Source organism: Sphaerodactylus townsendi, linkage group LG07 (assembly GCF_021028975.2).
Source record: "Sphaerodactylus townsendi isolate TG3544 linkage group LG07, MPM_Stown_v2.3, whole genome shotgun sequence".
NCBI classification, from domain to species: Eukaryota; Metazoa; Chordata; class Lepidosauria; order Squamata; family Sphaerodactylidae; genus Sphaerodactylus; species Sphaerodactylus townsendi.
In genome coordinates, this window is record NC_059431.1 from 114,725,265 (window position 1) to 114,751,216 (window position 25,952).

A 25,952-nucleotide genomic window follows, 5' to 3' on the forward strand; every position below is an offset into this window, starting at 1 on the left:
GGCTGAGAGTGAACAAACTGAAACCATATCCTGGAAAGACAGGAGTAATGTTGGTTCAGATGGCGGGGGTCTTGACGGACATTACGCCCCACGCTTTGTGGGGTTCGGCCAACTGTTGCCAACTCAGTAATGAGCCTCGGGGTTATACTGGACCCAATATTATTCATGGAGGAGCAAGTTAACGCGGGAAAGCGAGCACAAACTTCAGCAAATATCAGCAGCTTGGGGAGAAAACGATTGGAGATAACAAAAAAGTAATATTTCATACAAGCAAGCAAGGATGAAGCCAGATGGAGGAGTGGCCAACACCCTTCTGAAGGAATAAAACGAATGAGAAGAACCTATGAATGTGGCATTTTTGCATCTAGCCTTCATTGCAGAAATGACTGCAGAGACACCTCCACCTGAACCACTGTTCTCAGGGAAGGTCACCGATGTATTAGGCCAGGGATCTTCAAACTATGGCCCTCCAGATGTTCATGGACTACAATTCCCATCAGCCCTGCCACTTGGCCATGCTGGCAGAGGCTCATGGGAATTGTAGTCCATGAACCTCTGGAGGGCCATAGTTTGAAGACCCCTGTATTAGGCAGAGGAAACAAGCCGTTGCAAGGGCTAGATGACCATCATGAATTCTTCAATGCGGGAGATTAAAAAATGTAACGTCCTAATTGGTGCCTCCTAGCATTGGTATTCAGAGACTGGACACCTCTAAATATTGAGGTTTCCTTCAGTTTCCACCCTAGTAGCCACTGATGGACCTCTCTTCAACAGATCTGTCTAACCCCCTTTAAAGACATCTATGCTCAGGACAATAACATTATCCAGCAGATTCCACAGTTTAACTAGCCACTGTGTAAAAGGGCTAACATGGAAATGAAACCCTAACCTTGTGTAGGCACTGGGGAGGGCTGTCATGCAGCCCCAATGTGTCATTTGTTCAGTTGCTGCACATAGCCACACACAGGGTAACAAATGAGAAACAGAGGCAAGGTTTAAGTCTTTTTTTTTTTGGTTTAGTGTTCAAAAGCAGCTTACAATTCACAATGAAATACTGTTAGGAATGCTCTATACACCTCTGCCAAAATATTAAGATTAAAAAACTTAAGGCACGTCGGTAGACCAGAAGCAGAGCCCGTGATTACACGCCGCTCTCCCAGAGTTCCCAGCGCAATCAAGTAGGGCAGGCAAGCGCCAGGCTGATTGGAAAGTTTGCGACTGCAGCATGCTGAAGCACAAGAATAATTCCCGAGCACTCCGAGAGTATTCAAGTGGAAGAAAAACCCATCTCCCCAGAGCAATTAAGATGCATTAAAGGACTCTTTGAAATCAACAACAAAGAAGCGCTGTAAGGATAGTTTCATTCTGCCCACTGGGTTAAAATTCCTCCCCCTTCCCTGCCGCTAACTGGAATATAAATGAAAAAGGGCCGAGATCCCCGTCTTGCCAAGCTTCAAAGATAGGATCAGAAAGGTCGTCGAGAGACGTGTGAGAAAGACCACAGGAGTACTTCAGGGGCGTATTAAAGAACTCAGCAAGATCCGTAAATCCTGAACGTGGAGAAGCATGTAAAGATTGGAAGCTGTATAAACCGTGCCCAGTCAAGCAGCTATTCTGCTCCTTAAAAACGTTCCCTACGGATTTTAACACAGTGGGCTCACATTGAGAGAGACCCTTCCACTGTTCTTAGCTAAAGGGATGGAATGAAGAACACAGTGGGGAAACAGCGTTATTTCATTCGCAAAGAGCATCTACATTTGCCGCCCTTAAATGCATCGGAGATAAAAATAAGGGTCTTCGTATCTGCAGAAACTTGTTTTGATGAAACCTTAAAATACCCACAGACAGCAAAGCCAAAGAAAAGACAGCGGTTTGGATTAGAGTCACCCCAGGACACATCAAGAGTTGCAAGGGAAGTTTTCACGCTTAGTTCCGAATTTTATGCTATTTCTTTATTGCAGGATATGCTACTTAACTAGATTTTACACAGGAATCACGGAAATCTTTCATATTAAGATTTCTTGCTGTTCCGTCTCTCTCCCTCGACCAGGAAATACACCAGCAACCCTGTTCTGGGTTTCTCTGGCTCCTTAACTAGCTATAATTGATGCTTCCAAAATACAAAAACCTTTCGTTATTGACCAGCAATCAAAAAGCTACTAGAAAAAGCAAATAAGACAGTGCCATCCTAAGTACGTATACTCAGAAGTAAATCCCACTGGGTTAAATGGCACTAATCTGCTTGCAAGCATGCCTTCGGGTTGCAATCTGAAGCATCAGCTACTGCCTAGCTTTGAGACCTGCTTTCAGTCTCAAATCAAGACTCCGTTCCATGAGAGTCACGGCAAGATACCGGGAGTTCATTTATAGCTTCAATTGTCGGAGCTAAATTTTAGGAAGCACAAGCCGCAATGTAGTCTTTTAACCTGAAAGTGCATTTGCAAAAGTTTGTGTTTTGTGCGCTGCCGGAAGCTAGCACTTGTGCGTTGGCAGAAGCTAGCACTTCCAGCTTCTAGGGGTCCCTCTTGGGATTCGGTCAAATAGGGAAGCAGCAGCAAGGTTAGTTCCTTCTGCGTAAGACACTTTCCTGTCTTCTCCCTATGAATTTGCCCGCCCTGTTTCTGGAGGAGATCCAACTGCCTTTCCTCACGGCAGGGTTTCTGCTTCATGGATTCTCAGCCATCCAACAGTGTTTTGTAATTTGAACGAAAATTACCAAGACTGTCCTCGGCATATTCACACCCACCTAGAAAAATTGTTGCCAAAAGATCACTGGCTCGTATTAGATCGGGCCCATGGCACTCCTAGCAAACATTCAACTTTTGTGACCTTCTAGCGCTTTGATCGTCTATGGAGGCGAAGAACCACGCTTGAGCCACTCTGATACAGAGAAGCAGCAAAGGTGTAGATGAAAGGCTCATTTCTACAGGAGCATGGAAGAGGTTTGCAAAGCAAATCCATGCCCTGCAGGAAAAAGAGACAGCACAACATATGACGGGAACGATCTGAGAGTGGAACGAGTGAGAGAGATGGCAGTTGTGGTACAGATCGCAATGATATGGGCAACGGTGGGATTCAGCCGGTTCGCACCACTTCGGCAGAACCGGTTGTTAAAGTGGTGCTTGTAAACAACCGGTTGTTAAATTATTTGAACCCCACTACTGGAACCGGTTGTTAAATTATTTGAATCCCACCACTGGATATGGGGGTAGGTATTAAGAAATCTTTGGGGCTGACTGCTACTTTTCCAGGCAGGGAATTATGTTCTTTGACAAAACTATAGAATGGAAGCTTGTAAAAATAATGGCACTTGATTGCAAATTAGTTTAAAGTGTAGTCCCAATACATTTAGCAGTTCACCAATTAATGAGAATTTTCACCCCAGCAACTTAAGATGTAGTTGAAACGAGAGTGAAGAAAAGTTCTTCGAGGCACGTGTCACAACTGCTGATGCCGCAGCTCTAATGAAGAGATAAGCAAAGCTGAGCAAAGGCACCAACAATATTCCCAAAGCTTTATATAAAAAAGGAAGGCGCAGGTCTCTCTCCCTCTAGAACTGAACACTGGTCATAGATAGCAAGGTCCAAAAGTAAAAGGTAAATGTAGTCCCCTGGACAAGCACCTGGTCATTATAGACCCCTGGGGTAATTTCACATCACAATGTTTACTAGGTAGGCTGTTTTCTGGGTGCCTTCCCCACTTTGCCTTCCGCACTTTATCTCCAGCAAGCTGGGCTTTCATTCTGCCTACCTTGGAAGGATGGAAGGCTAAGGCAACCTTGAACCAGCTACCTAAGAAGCTGACTTTTGTTGGGATCAAACCCAGGCCACGAGCAGAGCTTTGACTGCAGTATGGCAGCTTACGACTCTGTGCCAAGGGGCTCCTTAGAGTCCAAAGTAAACTCTGGACAAAGTAAACCGCAAAATTCATATATTTCTGGAGGAATGTGGCTAAAATGACTAAGTGCTTCCAGGGAGAGAAACAAGCGTTCAAGTACGATTGCTAATTATTATAACCCCTGGGGGATTCCCACCCCACTATTTTATCACAGTGACATGGCTCAAAATAGTCCTCTTCATATCAGTCACAGTAGTGAAGGGCTTAAAAGCACCCTTTCAATAAGGTCTCCAATAAAGGGTCATCCTTCACAGATGGCTCCTATGCCAGCTCCCTTCTTTCACCCGGAAAAACAGACAGTGACTTGGGCATCCTCAGGAGCACAGCGCCGGAACCAAGATGCTCTTTCCATAAGTGACAAAAACGGGAGCAGGTTGACTTAATTTTTCGCAGTGCTTCTTGGAAAAGGTCTTCCTACAGCTGTTCTTCCACACACACATTAATCCCTTCTGAGTTTCTCCTGTCCCCTTTCACCCCAGCAGAACCTTCTGCATGCGGCGTGCAGCGACAATCGCTTCATCTTCCGAGTCAGACTCACTCTGGGAAGCAGAGCTGTAGGGGGAAGAGCACTCTGGGGAACACAGGTAGTGCATCAGCGGAAGGCGGTACTTCCCACAAAAGTCGACAAACTTGATCTGTCGGACGCAGCTGTCGAAGTAGACTCCTAGGAGAGAGGAAAAAAAGTAGTTCTGTAGGTAATGGATGCTTTGTCAACAGCGAAAATGTAGACAAGACACATCAAACCCTAAAGTTCCAATCTCCAAGAGAACTTCTAGAAAATGAAATATCGGTATGTGCTACCAGACCAGGGGCTCGGGAGCAACAGCAGCAGCAGAAGGCCACTGCTTTCACATCCTGCATGTGAGCTCCCAAAGGCACCTGGTGGGCCACTGCGAGTAGCAGAGTGCTGGACTAGATGGACTCTGGTCTGATCCAGCTGGCTTGTTCTTATGTCCTTATGTTCTTACCAGAGAAATCAGCAAAAATGTATAGCAATGTGTGTTTGAAATGTGAACATTATGAAAGGTCGTTTCACCTTGTAATAAAGCTAAAAAAAAGTTGGACACCAACACATTCTATAATCCAGAAGATTTTAAAGACTAATATACAAATGAAACCAGAAGCTTTCCTTTTGGGTCTGATGGACAGACAATAGGAAAATAACCACTGAATTTGCTTTTTAAATATGACATTGGCAATCAGAAAACTTCATCTATACAGAAATGGGAAGTGTATTTCTTATATGTCGCTGCATTGATTACGTAAGAATAACAATAGCAAGAATATTCGTTTGCTATTAAAATATAAATAAGTGCTTATTAGATACTTATTGTTTTGCAACTAAAGGTTAGAAGGTAATGAATTTTAAAACTATGTAATGTTCTCTCTGAATTATATTAGTGTTGTCATTCTAAGATCAAATGTATTAGAGCTAATATATATGAGAGAGAGAGAGAGAGAGAGAGAGAGAGATTGATTGATTGATTATTGGTAATTGTATTTTCTTTTTTCTTTCTATAAACTACCATTTCCCCGAATATAAGACATCCCCGGAAAATAAGACGTAGTAGAGGTTTTGCTGAAGTTTGAAATATAAGGCATCCCCCAAAAGTAAGACGTAGCAAAGTTTTTGTTTGGAAAAATGTCCGACGAACAGAACACAGAAAAATAAGACATCCCCTGAAAATAAGACATAGCGCATCTTTGGGAGCAAAAATTAATATAAGACACTGTCTTATTTTCGGGGAAACACGGTATATAAAAATTAATAAAAATACTACATAAAAAAGAAAACTTCATCTATACCTACAATAGAAGAATGGTTTGTGAAGATATTGGAAACAGTTGAGATGGCTTACTTCTTTGATTGGAGAAAATAACTTAATTTAAGTTTATAGATAACTGGATAAGACTCTAAACCCAATAAGACTCTAAAAACAGATAAAAATGAATTGATGATGAGGGCTAGAATAAGAAAAAGGACCTAACAGGAAAAGAGTGAATCCTACTGAATGAGTAATGAGAAGACTTAATTGAATTATAATTTCACAATTGTAACTTGGGAACAAGTGGTAAATTTTTAACTGTGCTTATATTTGATGCGACTATAAAAATCTCCTGGCTTTTAGAGTACCCAAGAGGCACCCCGTCCTGCAGGAGGGGCAACTGCTTGACTGAAGTGAGTCAGTTGCCTGCACTGTTTGAATCCTACAGCAATAGGTCTCTGCTGTAACTGTAAGACAGTGGTGGCGAACCTTTTCGAGACTGAGTGCCCAAATTGCAACCCAAAACCCAGTTATTTATCGCAAAGTGCCAACACAGCCATTTAACCTGAATACTGAGCTTTTAGTTTAGAAAAAATGGTTGGATCCGAGGCGTGAGTTTACTCAGAAGCAAGCCCCATTGCCAGCAACCGAGCTTACTCCCAGGTAAAGGATCGTGCTTTAGTTCTTTGCATGAAAATCAGCGAGGTTTAACAGCACTTCAGGGTTACCTACACTGCTTCCCCAAAACTAGGTCTTAGCTTTAATGCTAATAATTGAGCCCAGCAGCCCAGGCCAGCCTAGATGTGTGTGTGGGGGGACGGCGACTCTGTTTGCGCGTGCCCACAGAGAGGGCTCTGAGTGCCACCTCTGGCGCCTGTGCCATAGGTTCACCACCACTGCTGTAAGAGGTACTTTTAGGATCCCTGTGGGGCTTGCAACCAGTACTTCAAACAGGGTTCCCACAGGGGAGTTAACCTTGGCAGTTCAGGATGGGAGGTCAAGACAGAGCAGGAAAGAACCTCTCTAGTTCGAGTTTCCTGTGGAAGAACATTTGAGTACCACAACAGCCAGGAGGGTAGTAAACTGCTGTGGAAATCCTATGGAAATCCTATGGAAACCTCCTATGGAAATCCACAAAAGTTCAGGTAAGCTCCCTATTTCACTCTAAAAACAGCTTTAATGAATTAGACCAGTTATGAAGATAGAATGCCAGCAGGTGAGCAGGGGCCAGGAACTCAAAGGCAGCATTCTTGGAATGGCTCCTGGTTGCAGGCACAGAGCCAGCTAGACAGCTGCAGATCACGAGGTCTCAAGGTGTAAATGAGAAAGCGGTGCTGGGAGGTTTAAATTTGTTAGGCGCTGCGGGACTTTCTGGGGTGAGCTGAACCTGTACAAAAGAAACAGGCTTCACACGAACCAAAAGGGGACCAGGCCGCTGGTGATTAATATCAAAAAAAGGTAGCAGAGCAGCTTTTAAATTAATCCCACGGGGAAAGTCAACAGGCGATGGGGAGCCTCCTGTTTGGAACAGCTGGTCAAAGAGCCAGTCAGGAGGACACTTGGCTCTCTGCAAGGCTGTGGAGAGATGTAGAGGTTTTCGCACTAATTGGGAACAGTGACCACAATCCTATTAAAACTCAGCATTCACGTCAAGGGAAAGTTGCCCCTAAAGTCAAAAAACTGTAACACTCCATTTCAAAAGAAGAAATTTTATAATGAGGAAGATAGTTAAAAGGAAGCTGAAAGGGAAACATAAGACAGGCACAGCCCTGGAGGATGCCTGGAAGTTATTTAAAAGCACACTAATTGAACTGAACAGAAAGGAGGAGGAGGAGGAGGAGGAGGAGGAGGAAGAAGAAGAAGAAGAAGAAGAAGAAGAAGAAGTAGTAGTATTTGGATTTATATCCCCCCTTTCTCTCCTGCACGGACTCTGGCAAAAGAGATGCAAGCCAATAATTAGGCGTGCAAAAAGAGAACCCGAGAAGACGACTGCTAAAAGCATCAAGACAAACAATATGTATTAATTTAGATATATCCAGAGAAGCAGTTGGGCTTTTGAATGGCCAAGGAATAAAGGGATTGCTAAAGGAAGATGAGGAACTGCGTGGCGTAGTGGTTAAGTGCTTGCACTGCCACTCACATGGTCAGGAGTTCGAGTCCCCTGTGGGTCAGATATCCTGCCAGCTGGCTCATGGTCAACTCAGCCATCCATCCATTCCTTGGTCGGTAAATGAGTACCTAGCTCATAGCTAGGGGGTAAAGAATAGCTGGGGAAAGCACTGGCAAACTACCCCACAAAAGAGGCTTGCCTATGAAGTCACTGCTTGCAGTGGTACCCCAGGGTCAGACACGACTGAAGGGGAAACTTTACCTTTTTAAAAGGAAGATGGGGAGATGGCAGAGAAGCTCAATGCATTTTTGCTTCAGTGTTCACTACAGAAAGATACCCATGACACAGCCCCTATTTTCAGGAATGGAGTCTGAAGAACTGAGTCAGATTGAGGAGATGCGAGATTACATTGTACACCAATTGGGGGAAATGAAGAACTAATGAAATCTCTGGGTCTTGCTGGCATAGGCCTGAGAGTTCCTAGGCAACACAAATGTGAGAATGCTGATTTGTTAACCTGTGTACATACCGTGTTTCCCCGAATATAAGACAGTGTCTTATATTAAATTTTGCTCCCAAATATGTGCTACGTCTTATTTTCAGGGGATGTCTTATTTTTCTGTGTTCTGTTCGTCGGGCATGCTTCCAAACAAAAAACTTTGCTATGTCTTACTTTCGGGGGATGCCTTATATTTTGCACTTCAGCAAAACCTCTACTATGTCTTAAATTGGAGGATGTCTTATATTCGGGGAAACAGGGTAACTTACCACTAAATTTAGACATTGTTCCAGAGGACTGGGAAGTGGCAAATGCTATAATGGGTTTTTTTTTAAAAAGGGTTCAGAGGGCAACCATAACATTACAGGCCAGTTAGCCTAACGTCTGCCCCAGGCAAATTAGGCAAAGTTCTAATCAAATATAGAATTATTAAGACAGCAGCAGAACAAAGCCTGCCGAGGGAAAGTCAGCATGGCTTCTGCAAATGGAAGTCCTGCCCCATCAACCTTTTGAAGTTCTATGAGAAAGCAAACAAGGCATGTAGATAACGGAAACCCAGCAGACATTATATATTATATGACAAAATATCTCACCAAAGACTCCCATGACTCAGGAGTCATGGGAAAAGAGGACAAGTTCTCTTATGGATTAAAGATGGTTAAATGACAGGAAGCAAATAAATGGACAGTTCTCACAAAGGACAGAAGTAGTACAAGAGTATGGATTTATACTCCACTTTTCGGTCAGGAGTCTGAAAGCAACTTACAAACTCCTTCCTTTTCTCTCCCCACAACTTACACCTTATGAGGTGGGGTGTTGTTTTTTTTTGAGAAATCTCAAAGAGCACTGTGACTAGTCAGTGGATGCGAACCTTTACCACTCCAGATGTTATGGACTACAATTGGCCATGCTGGCAGGGGCAGATGGGAATTGTAGTCCATAACATCTGGAGTTCCAAAGGTTCGCCACCATGGGACTAGATCAAAGGCACTCAGTTGGCTTCATGTGACTTGAGCAGGGAAACAAATCCAGTTCACCAGATGAGTCCACTGCTCATGTGGAGGAGTGGGAAATCAAACCCGGTTCTCCAGATTAGAGTCTGCCACTCTTAACCACTACACCACACTGGCTCTCAAAGCAAGCAGCGTGGTCACACAAGGCTCTGCATCAGGCCAGCGTATCTCCAAAAGGATATTACAGAGCTAAAAGAAAGTACAAAAGAGGGCAACCAGGATGATTACGGAATTGGAGCACTTTTCCTACGAGAAAAGGCTGAAGCTTCTTGGACATTTCAGTTTAGAAAAGAGACAACTAAAAGGGTACACGATAGAGATTCGTAAAATCATCCATGGAGTAAAGAGAGTTGATAAGGAGAACTTTTTCTCTCTCCCAAAATACCAGAACTGAACAGCATCCAATGAAGAGGATGGGAAGTAGATTCAGGGTGGACAAATTTGTTTCTTACAGTGACTGATTAAAACGTGGAATGCACTGCGAAGATGGAGAGATGGCCACAGGCACACACAGGGGATTAGACACATTCATGGACGATAGGTCTATCAGTGGCTGCTAGCCACAGTGACTAAAGGGGACATCCACATTTTCAGGCAGTAAGCGGCTGAATACTGGTGCCAGGAGGGAAATATGTGGAAGATCTCTATGCCCTGTTGTTAAATTCCCAAAAGAACTGGTTGGCCACTGTGTGAGACAGATGCCAGACTAGATGGACCACTGGCATGATGTAGCATGGCTCTTCTTATGTTCTTATATAATACATACTGCAGAACTCACCTCCACATTTGGGGTTGGGGCAATTGCTGGCCAGATCTAAGTACCGGAGGAGATTCTCGGGGAGGTCACCAGACACGTAGGGAACGTTGCGGATCTTAATGGTTCGGCTAGCCAGTTCCCGGAGACTGGGAGGGTTATACGTCAAGTCACGGACAAATCGCACAACCAAAGGATTCCCACGCAAGCTCAGTTCTTCGAGGTGAACGAGATTGAGGATCTCTCGCGGAAGGTAGGTCAACAAGTTGTTGTGTAGGCTAAGAGAACGCAGGGAGGGCAATCTGGAATCCCAGGTGGAAAAAAAAAGGTAAGACAAGATACAACCACACCACACCTCCAATGTTCCCAAATCCCAGGGATCCTAAAAGGAAAACTTTCAGGAGCTGATCTTAACAACCTCTAACATTCTTTGCACCATCTTCTGAACCTGACAGAAGAACACTCAGCAGACTACCCAGGATGTGACATCGTGTTCTGAAGCTCCTTCCTTTTCCATTTTTTTGCAACATCCAATTTGAAGAAAAGTTCTGGAGAACTTAGAAGATTGAATGCTGTTGTGCACCATTAGGTTTCTGCTAATACCAAGCATTAGATAGACTGTGTTGGGGGGGGGGGGTATTTTCTGTCACGGACATCACCTAGTGATTGAGGTACATTCTTGATTCCAGGGCAAGGCCATATAAATGTAGACGGTGATTGCACCTGGTGATTGAAGGGCAGTCCTGTCAATGTAACTGCTTTTAGATATACTGTGTTTCCTCGAATATAAGACAGTGTCTTATATTAATTTTTGCTCCCAAAGATGCACTATGTCTTATTTTCAGGGGATGTCTTATTTTTCTGTGCTCTGTTTGTCGGGCATGCTTGCAAACAAAAACTTTGCTACGTCTTACTTTCGGGGGATGCCTTATATTTCACACTTCAGCAAAACCTCTATTATGTCTTATTTTCAGGGGATGTCTTATATTTGGGGAAACAGGGTATGTATCCTGCTTGTTAGATGTAACCATTCTGTTAATGGAACATTCCAGCTTTGTTCTTATTTTCACTGTTCTCATGCCTGATATCCAAACAAGGCTTATTCCTGACACCTTCTGATCCCTTGAGAAACTGAGCATCTCCATTGCTCTATGAGGGCAGATGGCCAGGTGGCAATATCTCTGTCGGTCGCTGACCTTAGGGCCTCTCACGCTCCGATGTAACGTTCTCTGGGAAAACAGGGAGGGGGGATTTCGTTTCTAATAAAGAGGGTTGCAAAACCCAGGTCTGGCAGAACTAGCTTCTTGCAAGCTGGGTGCTATGTTACCTTTTCAATAAACGCTTCTGATCAACAGTCCAGAGCCCGTTTTTTGCTTCAAGGATTGAAACCTAACGATTTTCTGCACGGCTGACAACTTGATTATTCATGCAAGGGAAATATGTGGAAGGCCCTATACCAGGGGTCCCTACTATGGCGCCGACAGGCACTATGGCACTTGACAACACCTTTTCCACCCCCCATCAAATGTTTTAGGAAGTGGGTGAGGCCAGGTAGGGCTTTTCTCCAGCAAGGTGTCTGACTGGCTGTGTAGATTTTGAAAAACGTTGCTTCAGCAGAAGCTGTCCTACATCACAAGAATCTACACTGTTATTAAAGTGAAGCTGCGGCAATCGTTTTGCAGCTGGCTCCACCTCCTGCGGCCACCATTTGGCTGCTGCGCTCACCATGCCATGTTCGAATTCCAGGAGTCAAAATGGTTGGGGACTCCTGTCATACACAAACAGCTCACCTCTCCTTTCTTTTGCATACCTAGCAGCCAGCCATTTCTCAAGCCCCATATTTCTCAAGCCCCACTAGTTTGGCATATAAGCCAGCCCTTATGACTAGATGTGGGGAACCAAGGGCCTGGGGTCTGGTGGTCTGGCTCCATGGCTGCGTATTCTGCGGCAAAGAGAACCCCAACTCAAGGTGCAGAGGGTAATTTCTTCACATGTCATCTGGATGCCCATTAAATCTCCTCTTTTTAATCTCTTCCAAAGATCTGAGAAGGGGTGGGAGTTGAAACAGAGGCACCAATGTCAGGAACGCTGACATTCCTGGAACTCGTCCATTTTGGAACCAGGCCAAGGAGAAAAGCGTCACTTTGTGAAGATGAGTGCATTCGAGCCTTGGGGATTTCACAACATTCTGGCCACCAGGAGGGAACACTGGGGAAAAGTCCAGCATACAATTTTTTCTCAGCACTGTGTTCTGCTGCCTTTGCATCTACTCCATGTCATCCCTCCCCTCCCCCCATCTGTGTACTGGAAGGTCTCCCTCCTGCCTTTGGGAATGGATGAGCTTCCTTTGTTTGCCCTGAACATTTAAAGCAACTTTGACACCTCCTCATTCTTTAAGCCCCAGTGGTTTATCCCTTAGGCCAGAGGTCTGCAACATGGCACCTGTCAAATTTCAGAAAGGGGAGGGGCAGATTGCCCAGGATGGCTTCTGATTGGCTGTGCAGATTAAAACAACTTTGCTTCCACAGCAGTTGCCACAGCATGGTTTTATTCTCCCACTCCTCTTTCCCAGTGTATTTCTTTAAAATTATGCCCCTTCTCCCCCGCACTAGGATTTCCTCGGGGGAAGGGGGGTGATGCTCTCCTTCCTGTGGCAGCCACTTCGTGGTCACCCTGTGCCAGAATTCCAAATGAGTCCACAGCTTAAAAAGGTTTGGGACCCTTAACATTAGGTCTTATGTAATATACACCCTCTATCAATGACTCATTAAATTACTAAGGTGCAGAGAGTAACTTTGGCCACACCTTGCACTTTAATCTTTTAACTGCTGCATGGGGTCAGCAATTTACCAAATCTGTTCAGGCATTTCTGACTTAACAGAAACAGGGGAAGAGTCACTGTGGGAGGGAAAAAGGAGAGCTGACTCATGTTGTCCAGTAAGACTCCAGAAACAGTCTGTCTTCTTCTCTGCTACCGTGTTTCCCCGAATATAAGACAGTGTCTTATATTAATTTTTGCTCCCAAAGATGTGCTATGTCTTATTTTCGGGGGATGTCTTATTTTTCCTGTGTTCTGTTCGTCAGGCATGCTTCCAAACAAAAACTTTGCTATGTCTTACTTTCGGGGGATGCCTTATATTTTGCACTTCAGCAAAACCTCTACTATGTCTTATTTTTCAGGGATGTCTTATATTAGGGGAAACAGGGTATGTATGTATTCAGCCTATGGCCAGACTTGGCCAGAAGTCCAGTTTTTTTAGACTTGGCCGGAAGTCCAGTTTTTTAGCCAGTCCTTATTGGCTTCCTTTTTGAAATACTGTAGAGGCCTTTTATACCTAAACTTTTATCACTATCCCAATCTTTGTACTTTTATCCATTGTATCGCAACTTTAGGTGTAACAGGATTTTAAACCTAAGTCACAGGAAAAAATTTCATATAAATTATTTAATTCCTGCGAATATCCCCTCAGTCAGTAATATTGACTATATATTTTGTACTATGTACTATCTTTGATTTGTGAATTATTATTGCTGAATTATGTATTTCTGTTTTTGCTGTTCTGGTCGTAGACCGTAAATAAAATGATTTGATTTGTATTCAGCCTATGTATCCCAACTATATCATGAGATGTAGGCACAGTGACCATCTGCAGAGAAATGTGTGAACAGGAGATGAAAAATTCCATCTGAGATGAGGTTAAAGTTCTATCTGTAACACCTCACTAATGGCACTTTTGCACATGCAGAACAATCCATTTGCAATGAACTTTAACAATTGTTTGCACGCAGATTTTGCTATATCGCACAATAAAATCCAGCTGCAAAGTGCATTGAAAGTTGGATTAAAAGTGCATTATTCTGCATGTGCGAAAATGCCCTTACAGATTCAAAAGTTCAAACTTATGGTGCAAAAAGCAGGAAGGAAACGGGCATACAAGGACCTGCTCGACCCATCTTGATAAGATTCCACATTTAGGAATATTCTTCTTCTACAGAGATAATGCTTCTGATAAGTGAAGTGAATGCAAATTGCAGGCAGGCATATGGAGATGGCAACATTTCCTGTGTATTAAAATGGGGGTACACATGATGCCAGTTGCTGTCCATCACAGCTGCCCAGCATACACAAGACCAATAACGTGAGAATGTAGGCACAGTTTACATACTTTTTCCTACACACAAATACCTTCTCAAGAAGGTGCTGCCAAGTTCAAAAGCAGCTATTTAATGACCACGGACCAAGATTCCAAATTATAAAAGGGATTAGAGATACTTACTGGGCCAACTGAGGAGGAATACTCTGAATCTTGTTATCACACAGCACTAGATAGCTTAGCGAAGGCAGGTTTGCCAGTTCTGGCGGGATTGAAGTAATGAAATTCCCTCCGAGATACAAAAACTCTAAACTGAAAGAGAAAGGATAACGGCCTCTCAGTTAACTTCAGTGCCTCCCAGCATTTCATACCCAGGTAGTTCATGGTGAAAATCGTGGCTTTCCCTAAACACCCTCCCGCAGGAAGATGCAAACAGGTATCATTATTATTAATTTGATCGTTATCCCACTCTCTCCCGCTGCAGTGGGCTCAGCTGTTCATAATGAAATCAATGAAGGCATAACCCTGTTTAGGATGGAACGCTGCTGATTGTGTAGAATTCTACATCCCTAGATTTGTCTGCTGTATCAAGGCCTCTATCTGGGGATAGAAGCACCCAAGGACATTGGAAAATAATTATAATGACTCTAAAAGGCCCCTGCATAAGCATATGGTTGATCCTATGGCCATTCATACCTTATAGAATGATACATGTTGCATTATGAATAATTAATTATAATAAGAAACAAAACAAGTTGTGACTTTATATAAGCTTATTTCATTTTGTATAAAAACAGCTAAAACTAAATTTTTATAATGTGGAAATGTTATAACATTGTGTTTGGCACAGTTTTGTGACATTTGTTCTACTTCATCACTGTACCACCCACAGTTCTACTGACTGGGTTCCCACCGGGGGGCTGGCACACCTTCACTAAACAAAAAGGTTTTTGTCCCCCTGTTTTTTCCATTTATATAAAATGGCTATTACATACCATGAAATTGTTTTAATATAGAAATGTTATAGCAGTGTGTTTGGCACAGTTTTTGTGATCATTTGGTTCCGACCTGAAAGCTAGAACCCCTGGACAGAGCAAACAGAGATTTCCCCCCCATTTATATACAAATTACAATTAAGGTAAAGTTTCCCCTTCAGTCGTGTCCAAACCTGGGGAACCACTGCAAGCAGAGATTTCACAGGCAAGCCGTTTTTGTGGGGTAGTTTGCCATTGCTTTTCCCGGCTATTCTTTACCCCCTAGCTATGTGCTAGTACTCATTTACCAACCAAGAAATGGATGGATGGCTGAGTTGACCATGTGCTAGCTGCCAGGATATCTGACCCACAGGGGGCTCGAACTCCTGACCATGTGAGTGGCAGTGCAAGCACTTAACCACTACGCCATGCAGCTCCTAAATTACATACTGTTATAACATAGATAGGTTACAACCTTGTGACTGGCACAGTTTTGCAATATGAGGTCCCTATCTGGAGGCTGTCACCCCCTGAACTGGGCAAAAGCAGGTTTTTACTGTTGTTCTCATTTACATAACAATTATTATTACATGCCATGAAATTGTAATATACAGATGTTACAACATTGTGTTTGGCACAGTTTCGTGATATTTGGTTCCTCCCTGAAAGCTGGCACCCTGGATTGAGCAAAAACAGGTTCTTTTCCTATTTTTCCCCATTTACATAAAAATTATTATTGCATACCATGAAACTGTCGGAATAAAGAAATGTTATAACCATGTATGTGTTTGGCACAGTTTTGCAATCTGCGGTGCCAGTTTTGGCACCCCTGGACTGAGCAAAAACAGACTATTCATTGTCCTTATATCGTGTATCTAATCTGGAGGAACGGGGTTTGATTCCCCGCTCTGCCGCCTGAGCTGTGGAGGTTTATCTGGGGAATTCAGATTAGCCTGTACACTCCCACACGTGCCAGCTGGGTGACCTTGGGCTAGTCACAGCTTCTCGGAGCTCTCTCAGCCCCACCTACCTCACAGGGTGCTTGTTGTGAGGGGGGAAGGGCAAGGAGATTGTCAGCCCCTTTGAGTCTCCTGCAGGAGAGAAAGGGGGGATATAAATCCAAACTCCTCCTCCTCCTCCTCCTCCTCCTCCTCCTTATGCTCCCCTTTTCATTCACCTACCTGCATGCAGAGGCGGAGCGAGGGGAAACTGCGCCCGGGGCACGTACACGCCCTGTGCCCCCGCCGCCCACCCCTGCCATGGCCCACCCCTGCTCCATGGGCGCTACGCCACTGCCTGCATGTTTCCCCACCTGACTGTGCCTCTTCCCCCCTCCTTACAATCCCTCTGACTGACTGTGCTCACAGTCACCTGCACCACAGGTAAAACTGGCTGGGGGGCCACTTGCAAATGGTGGGCAGGGGTGGTGCATGTGGGTCGGCAAGCTGCCCCACCTCACTGAATACTGACGCCAACCCTGAACTAATCTGGACTATGAAGAAGTTCAATGTTTGAGTTTATTGCTTGGCTCGCAGTAGTTGTAGCTATGATATCACTCGTCTGTTCTTGCTGAGTGGGCATGCTGACTAAGAGTTAGAGCGCATTTCCCCTATCAGTGAACTCCTGAGCCTCCCTCCCCCCCCCCCCTCCGCCCAAGGCCCTCGAGGAGGGTCTGCCGAAAGGGGCTCCCCTCCCTTCCTCCTGGCCCGGCAGCCCACCTGCTGAGCTCTCCTGGATGGCAGCAGGGGATGGCGATAGGCAGTTGCCGCCAGGCTACTGGCGAGAGCTCTGGAGGCCGCGCAGGCCGAGGAGGGCGCCGGGCAGGTGGGCGAAGCGGTTGCCGCTGAGGTTGAGGACGCGGAGCGAGCGGCCGACGGGGGAGGCGGCCAGGCCTTTGGGCAGCGAGCCCTCCGCGCCCAGCCGGTTGTTCTTGGCCAGCAGCGTGTGGAGGCGGCCCAGCGACAGCAGCTCCGCGCCCAGCGACACCAGGCCCGCGCCGCTCACGTCCAGCACCTCCAGCGCCGGGAAGCGGCGCTCCAGCCCCGCCGGCAGCCGGCCCGACAGCACCAGGCGCCGCGACGCCCCGTCGGACGCCTCCGCTGCCTCAGGCTCCTCAAGCCTCGCCGTGCTCGCCCCGGCCGCCGCCATCTTGTTCACTGCGGGACCCGCCCCGGAACCTGCCCCGGAGCCCGGGGGCTCAGCCTCCACCTCCCCAGCAAGCTTCCCCGCCCTCCTTACCGGGCTGCCGGAGCAGCTCGGCGCTTTCGCTTGGAACTTTCACCTACAGCAAGGGTCCGCCCTCCTCTCTCGGCAAACCTCCCACTTTCATACAGGTTCCGCGGTCGTCCCGAAGGTCTCGCTCTCCACGGAGTCTTGTCCCGGAACCTGCCTAGGCCAAAGTCCGACCCTCCTCTCTCAGCAAACCTTTCGCTGCCATCCAGGATCCCGGGTAGCCCCAAAGAGGTTACTCTCCCGGAGCCCCGCCCCGGAACCTGACTAGGGCAAAGTCTGACCCTGCTCCCCCAGCAAGGCTTCCCCTCTCATTCGAATTCCCGGGCAGACCAAACAGCCCTTCTTATGACCAATGCAGCTTTCCGGGCATGCGACGGGACAAAAGTTAAATGGAGTCCGGGCTGAACCACTTTAGATGAAAGCGGTTGGTTAAAGGCTGGGATGCCCCGCCCAGCACAAAACCGCAGCCTTGCAGGAAGAAGACTAGCCTCTCAGGGAGAAAGGAGGCTAATCTGGGCTAGAATTTTCTCCCCTCCCCTCACCCTATCTAGAATGCTATGACAAGTGAGGGAGCATACCATGATCTGCCCTATATTAACCAGTAGCCAAAGAAACTGGAGCAATCGTTCCTCACTAGGCCGAGCCTACATCACAGGTCTGTTGTGAGGACGCTAGATGCACGAATTTTTAACAACTCCGGGCTACAGAGATCAGTTCCCAGGAGAAAGAGGTCATTTCGCAGGGTGGGATGTGGCATTATACCCCACTGAGGTCCCTACCTTTTCCAAACCTTACCCCGCACTCCCAGGCTCAACTGCTAACTCTCCAGTTTTTCAACCTGCAAGTTCAACCTGAAGGATGGGCTTTAAAAATGAAAAGAATACTAATTCCTTTCATAACAGGCAAGAAAGTCATTTTTCATCAGCAAAAGCATGTCTGTGGAGCTTCCAGCAAGAAAATGCTGAATTAGAACTAATTTGCTGTATCGGGCAAGATTTAAACAGAAATGGTACCTTCCTTAATTGGGATGAGTGTTTGAACTGCTTCCTACAATCAGCTTCGCTTATTATGGCTGTGTTAACATTGCAGATTTTGAGCTTTGTATAGAAATATCCAAATCTTGAAATGGTGGCGTTTTAACCCACCCCTTGATTTTCTGTTTTACAGACACTGACCTTTATCATTTATCAGGCATTTTTGCCAATATTGTTACATTTTGGCAGACTGTAATATTTTGTGACGTTATTTTTGACCACCGAAGAAGGCTGATGGGTCGAAATGCGTTTAGGTCTCAGTCTATTGCACAAGGCTTTATGTGTTATGATTTTCATTGATGTATGTTTGCAAGCCGATTTGGGGCCTTTTGTTAGGATATTTTGATTTTAAGTTGCATGAACATATTTGTATTTTTGCTGTGTAGCAGTTTCCATTTCTGCAATTTATTTCTTTATGCATTCATGGGACAGAGCAGAGAGAGCACAGGCAGGGACGTAGGTAAGGGGGGGGTTCTCGGGTTCAAACCCCTCCCGTTACATGTCCGGCTTCCTTAAAACAATGCATGGAATGGAACAGCCGGAAAGCCCTCAGTCACTGAACCCACCCCATAAAAAAATCTATACCTATGTCACTGGGTGAAGTCCAGACACTGTGAAGCTAATTTTGCTTAAGCCGTGCATACAAAATAGGTGGAACTGTTTTCTTTGGGGCCCCACATGATAGTTATACACTTTATAGGTAAAAGTTATAAAATTAAAGCTTTTTTAAAAAAGCTGATATTCCCCTCCTTGAATTCTTCAGGTTCCACAGTATATATTTCAAAGCTTGAAAGAAAAGACAAACGCGTATTAGGGTCACTAAAGCAATGAATGCAGTGAACGACAGCCAGGCACTTTGAACCCATTATGCATTCAGCAGCTGTTGGCACGAACAACATGCTGGTAATTTTCCACGAAACAAAGGGGAATAGGTTTGGGCCAGTCCCACGTTTGAACAACACAAGAAACGCAACTGGCGTCGTGTCTTGGTGGTGGCGCAATGCATCCCAATGTGGCAATATTCTTCAGTCCCTATCTCTTGCTATCATACGTTAGCCATTTTGGCCTCATACAAAGTGTTGGCAATTCTCTCTGGTAACAGGTACCTTTGCTTTACAAGCAGAGTGCGCTGGGGCAAAATATAGCAAAGCTTACTCATGCATGTGTGTGCTGGCAACAAAAGAATCTCAGAGCCAACCCATAGTTTCTAACTAAAAAGAGGAGTTGTTATTAGTGAGCTCCATTCATTCTAGAAAGAAAAGTGGAGAGTTTCTCTGTTCTAAACTATCTAGCTGGATGGTGAGAGATGGTGTCCGTATCTCTCTCTGCACACGTGGTGCAAGGAGGAGGGTGTGGAGGAGGAGAAGCAGGAAGGAAGGAAGTTCCCTGAGAGTAGCAATTGACACATCAAAGAGACAGTGTCAGCTTACCGTAAGCTTTAAAAAGCCAGGAAGGATGCAGTTACTTTACAAAAAGAAATAAACCTTCATTCATGGCAATAATAAGATGATATAAAGATTGTTATGTACAGAATCACCTGTTGAGGGTTCCTTATCAAGTGCACGAACACTTCCCTTGAAGAAGGCAGACGAAAACACGGTAATCAGCGCGAAAGGAAGTACAACGGAGCGGATTGAAATATATACAACTGAAAATGATGAGAAATTTGACTGCCCTTGAATTGGGACAGTATTTATAAGTAATTCAAGCCACCAATCCAGGATTTTCATTGGTGGTATGAACTTGTATCCACAGTCACGGCAGGTGACATTGGCGCTTAATAATATTTACAAGATTATGAACATTGTTGGTTTAACAAATACATGATTATGGACTTGAGAGAAGGTTGTCTTGTAATAAATTGTTGCATGAATTGGATTTAAAGTGGAGATATATATGTGTTATGGAGATACAATAGTTTGATAAGTCTAATAGCCAACAATTTGGGATACTTTACAAGTAACTAGTAGGTAATATAAATTGCTTGAGCCAGCGCCTATGTGCCACGAGTGTTTGTGTATCTTACCATGAGGTTGAAGCCATCCTAGATTCCTGCATCCACAGAAAGAAACTTCAATACCTGGTGTCATGGACTCATTATCCCCTACCCCCTGGTTTTAATGAGTGGGTGGATGGATGCTTGCCATGTACAAGCACCTCTACTAATAAAAGCTTTCCACCGGTCTTATCCTGATCACCCACAGAAGGGGGGGAAAGGCCTTAAGGGGGGTGGAATGTCAGGTGGGAGCCTGGCATTGAGCAGAGAGCCACTGCTGATTGGAGGGCTGCTCTAGCCACAGTTAAGAACCAATGGGTAGACCCGGCCTCCACAGGGAAGTGCAAACAGAAAATCTCACTGCGAAGGAAAGTTTGAGAGTTCACTGCCTCTCAACTGCTGGGTAAATAATGCATGCATAAATGGCCATAATTTGCTTAGGGCACTAAAAAGAAAACCCCATGAGCCAGCCCACTATGGAGCTGGAGATTCTGATGACTCAAATTCCCACATGTAATACATGCACTCTGTCATGCCCCCAGAGCTCTTACTATTTTCATTATTATGCATCAGTTGTCCCTATAGTTAGCTTGGGTTTAGTTCCTTTTGCACAGTGTTCTATGGGATGGAACTTTAGTTAGACCCTGTCCCTTTAAAAGCCCCCCTAGAGGCAGTCTTCCTTTCATTACCCAGTAGTGCTCCTGTTCAGTTAATTTAGTCTAAGGTGCCAGTGGAGCTGGAAGGCTACCCAATATCTCTTACGTCATAAGGTGTACCAAAGAGGCATTGAGTTTAAAGGTGTTACAGAAAGTAAGAGTCCAGATAGAAGCGCATAGGGAACCAAGAGAAGAGCTTACAGAACATGAAGAGTATGGACTTCGCTTGGAAGAGAGTCAAGAAAGAATCAAGAGTCTCAAGCTTCAAGTTAGTCAGAAGCAAGTACTTTGTTTTGAGTCAGACCCCTGGGGAGGAGTTAGGGTCTTGATTCTTCCTTGCATCAAAACCTTTTTTTTAAAAAAACTGGTACACCTTGCTTGCAGCGGAGTCTCCACTCTGTTCTGAGGTGGAATACAGGGCACCCTAAGATGTTTTACTTGGGGAATAGGACACACACTCTACCACTGCGTTTATACACCCCATCTTGTATTACACCAGATCACTCAGTTCCTGCTATCCAAGGCCCCAGACTTAAGAAAGCAAAAGCAAGGGGTATGCTCTTATCGGGCACATGCGCAACATGGAGTCTTGTACCTCAGGTAGCACAAACTAAGTCCATTCGTGGCCTGAGCCCCGATGCATAACCACCCGGACTGCTAGAAATGGAGTCACACATCTGCTCCCAAACTGGGAATATGGCACTCCTCTAGAAACAGCTCCATACTGTAATAAATTGGAACCTACCACAAGGAATGCAGAGCGAGGCAATTTGCCAGAAGCGCAACTGATCATAAAACCAGGTTTTCAGCCCAGGTTCTGAACTTCTGGTGAGACGGATAGCACTGGTTCTAAGCCAGTTTCAAGTCTGGCTAAGGTGGGATGTGTTTTTGAAATAAATACATGTAGTGTTTCATAGCAGGAGCTGTGGCTTGGTATGGCTCTCTGCCATTTTAGGGTGGTACGCCGGTACTTCTAATTAACTCCTTTAAACAGGTATAGTTTGGGGGTTTGCAGAGGCAATATAATCTGAGATCCAATATGAGCTATTTACAGCCAGTGAGCATCGAACTGTCATGCAGCGCTTTGTAGGGGAGACTCCTTTATTCCTGGCTTGATACACTTTGGTCCCGAGTCAGAAGTATTAGCCGGGACTTTAAGAAGAAAACACCAGCATGGGAGGAACTCTGTGCTGATGTCCAGCATCAGATGGTGCAAACCAATACAATTCATCTCCTGGCCCCTACAAAGGGCAGATAGACCAGGCATCAATCCTAAGGAACTTAAAACAAGGCCTTCATTGTGATAAAAGGCTACCAGAGCTAGGGTTAAACACTCTTACAAGAAAGAGAGTCCAGAATCACTATCAAGGAGTAACACTTTCACAAGTTCTGATATCACACCTTTGCTCATAGATTTGTGCATAGGGAGAATAAATGCCTTGTCCAGAGGCTAACTTGTCATGATATATTAAAAAAGAGAGTAAAGGTTCACAGAAGGGTCATCTTCAAGTTAGCAGAAGTTTGCCCAACACAGAGGCTGGAGACAGTCAGTCTAGGGCATAGATGTCAAACTCGTGGCCCTCCAGATGTTATGGACTACAGTTCCCATCATCCCCTGCCAGCATCATGCTGGCAGGATGATAAAGCCAAGGTTCTCCCAGGCATCTGGAGGCGCAATTGGCTGTCTAGGGTGAGAAATGGCAGTTAACCTCCAGAATGACAGATGAGTGCATTTGAACATGCTGGAAGGGCCCAGGGGAATTGTAGTCCATAACATCTGTTGTGGCAGATGTTCGCCACCATGGGAGTTGGGCAATGGGAGGCAGATGCCTGGGGAAAGTATCCTGGGCGGAGGTGCCATAAGCAATGCTTTGTGTATGCTAAGTTCAGAGACTGAGTCTAAGTTGAGTTCTGTGTGTGTTCAACTTTGTTCTTGCTGAAGAGTTCTGTACAGTCTTATAGTCTTGTATAGCATAGACTTGTGTAACCTTGCAACTGCTAAAGCAAAACCTTCCTATGGAAAGAGCATCTTGCGTGAAGAGTATTCTTTTCCAAGAGCGCTAGAAGGTTGCAGTGAGTGCAAGAAGACTATAGATCTTCTTATCTTATCAGAGTGATTCCGCTTTCAACTCTGCTGATATAACTCTCGTTTAGTGAATCGGCTAGTCTTTAAAGCCATAACCAGGAATCCAAAACCCTCTTCCCTCTAAAGCCCTAATCTCATGTTTCTTGTGGGGCAGTAAACACCCAGTGAATGCAGTAGCTATTGCCATGGCTCTATTGACTCAGAAGTAAACAACGCTGAATTCAGTGGGGCCCCCTTCCAAGAACGAGGCAATGTCATTTACCTTTTCCTGTACACAGGCTCCACCCCCACCCCTACCGCCAAACAGCTTCCACTTCAAGCAAACAAGTTTTTAACATGAAAGGACGACAACGCAGCTTTCAATGTTTGGTATACCAAAGTGAGGAGACTGTGACCCCGGATTTTATTGTCAGGATTCCTAAATTGCATTGGGACAGGCTCTGATCTCACGCCAAGGAATTCAACGACCTTTCTACTTAGACTGCTGGGGGTCTAGTTATTCCCTTTCACTGCATGGGAAAACCAAAATCTTGGCTGGGCGAGTTCCCCTTCAGAGCAGAGGGAACACAACCAGAACTGCCCAGGCATTTACGTGGGGCTGCAGTGTCCAAAGTTACTATCTGAAAATAACTGAATTACTTCATGAGCCTCTCTTGAGAAAGTTATGGGGAGAACAACTTGTGTGTGTGTCCACCGAACATTTCTAATGCCTTCTATTTAATGACCAGGCTTGGCCACAGCTCCTCCCAGTGTGAGCTCAAGAATCCCTTCCTCGTAGAAGAAAATCTTGGGGGGTGATAGAAAGCAAGAGAGGACCAGTCAGGAAGGCAATTATTATACTTGTGGTCCTGTTCTGAAAACCCAGCCTTGCCCTCTTCAGGGCAATTTAAATGCCGGATGCTGGAAGGGTCTCCAGTTCTCCGGTTCCTCTTGGCGCTGCCATGATTTTACTTTTTGGGATACATGTCGCTATAATACAAAGCTTGGACCGGAAGTACAGCATTTTTTCAGTAAATACAAAAACAATATCTATTAAATCCAAGATACAAAAAGCTCAATTAAAAGTCATTAATTAAAAAAAGGGAGCCGGTGTGCGTGTGATAAGAAAATATATTGTAGCACCTTTGCAAAGGGAGGGGGAAAGAAAACGAGGTCACTCTTGAGCCCGCGATGCACCGAAGATGGCCAGTTTTGGGCAAGTAGAGGCAGTCTGGTCTGAGATCGAGAGGAAGCCCCTCTCCAGTTGCCAAACGTCAAACCGACCTCAGGGGGCCGGAAGCCAACAATGTGGGAATGTACGTGAACAAGAATTGTTGCCTGAAGCAGGGTGTGGATTGAAAATGGAGGGGAGAATGAAGGGCGAGCGCGTGTGTGCATGCACAGAGAAACAGAAAGATGTTAAAAATGGGAGGTGTGAGATCTAGCAACGTTGCCTAGAACAGATGCTTAGCAACAAGCATTTCCTTCCCTGGTTCCTGTGGTTGTCTAGTGGTTGTGGACGTGGCTGGATAAACTGTCATGGAAAATCCCAGGAGCCGTTCATTGGGAAGGACTCCGCTACTGGCAAATAAATTCCCACAGATGCTTCCAAAGACTGCGGGGTCACGGTGATGATTCCTCTGAGCAGAACAGTGTATTATCCTCACTTATCCCTAACAGTGCAGCTCCTGACCCTCTCGCTACAGACCGTTATACGGGGTCTTGCCCCTCCTTTAAATTTCAGAAGAGCTTGCTTTTCTTTGTCCCCCTTCCGACGCTATACAATGTAAAATATCTGTGAATTGGGCAATCAATCCTAAACACGTTTGCATATTGAGATCAGCACTGAGGAAAGACTGGTGAGCGGGGCAAGGAACACCCCCGCCCCCCCCCCCCGCCTGAAGACATCCTCTTCTTATATCTCTTTGGTGCTCAATCGCTTTATCTTCTCAGACGTCTCCTGCAGAAAGAAAGAAAGAAAGAAAGAAAGAAAGAAAGAAAGAAAGAAAGAAAGAAAGAAAGAAAGAAAGAAAGAAAGAAAGAAAGAAAGAAAGAAAAGAGGTGTAAACGGTTGTCTTGAGATTGCACGCACTGCGGTCAGGACATTGTGAAGACAGATGTTGATTTAGGGATGCTCAGAGTCAGGAAGCAGTTGAACAAGTTGATGGGGCAGGAAGGGTCCTCAGAGAATCATTAAAAAGAAAAATACAGACTCCGTTTCTTACAGAAGGTCTGGCCATAGAGTTCTTGCTGATTCCTAGAACTACCCGTAAGTGATTTGATATCCCGCCCTTACTTAGCCCAAGGCCAGGCTCTGGGTGGCTCAGATTTAAAACAACATCACATATGCAAAAACAATGCTCTGGTTTAATAATAAAACATTTAAGAACATAAGAAAGAGCCTTCCGAAGGTTTAAAAAAAGAAACTAAAATGTTGGGACATACGCTGATTGCTAAAGGGTAGCTGTGTTACTGTGCAGTCCTGGGGGCGGGATCTGGATGCAGCATGCCCCTTAATGCTGGCTTAAGTGGCATTTACACCAGTGGCGGGGAGCAGCGTGGCTGTGCGACACCCAAGAGCAGACATAGCCACAACACTGGCACTTATCCAGCATAGGAGCCCACGCCAGTGCCACGGTGTGTGTGTGTGTGTTCCCAGTGGCGGACCCAGATTTTGTAGGCTTCCTGAGTCCCTTAGTCCTGGGAACCAGAGGCGGCGCGAAAGGGAACTGTGCCCGGGGCATGTGTGCGCCCTGTGCCCCTGCCACGCCCTTGCAGGGGCACGCACCTGGTGTGTTCCACCCCTGTCCCCCTTTTGCTACGCCACTGCCTGGAACACCTCTTTTGCCGGCGTAGACTTAT

The 25,952-nt window shown here is 45.4% G+C and overlaps 2 protein-coding genes across 2 annotated transcripts in view; both read right to left on the reverse strand.

The window, feature by feature from the left end:
- Positions 1-994: 994 nt before the first annotated feature.
- Positions 995-24,076, reverse strand: LRRC58 (leucine rich repeat containing 58). Its single transcript, XM_048504449.1, has 5 exons — positions 24,063-24,076; positions 16,826-17,206; positions 14,317-14,445; positions 10,064-10,341; positions 995-4,561 (listed from the first exon to the last, which is right to left on the reverse strand). Exons 1-5 carry the CDS (start codon positions 24,074-24,076, stop codon positions 4,368-4,370), a joined length of 996 nt encoding a protein of 331 aa, XP_048360406.1. The 3' UTR covers positions 995-4,367.
- FSTL1 (follistatin like 1) overlaps positions 23,469-25,952 on the reverse strand; it is a 51,411-nt gene continuing 48,927 nt past the window's right edge. Inside the window, exon 11 of the mRNA XM_048503717.1 lies at positions 23,469-25,050. Coding sequence (XP_048359674.1) covers positions 25,006-25,050 — 45 coding nt within the window. The 3' untranslated portion in view covers positions 23,469-25,005. The remainder of the gene's footprint in view (positions 25,051-25,952) is intronic.

What these genes read in the sequence shown, in the direction of transcription:
- LRRC58 (XM_048504449.1), bottom strand. An exon ending in CATCCAGGAGAGCTCAGCAG is followed by an intron (nt 14,446 to 16,825) that starts GTGGGCTGCCGG and finishes TTTCTCTTTCAG; the next exon opens with TTTAGAGTTTTTGTATCTCG. An exon ending in ATTCCTCCTCAGTTGGCCCA is followed by an intron (nt 10,342 to 14,316) that starts GTAAGTATCTCT and finishes CTGGGATTCCAG; the next exon opens with ATTGCCCTCCCTGCGTTCTC.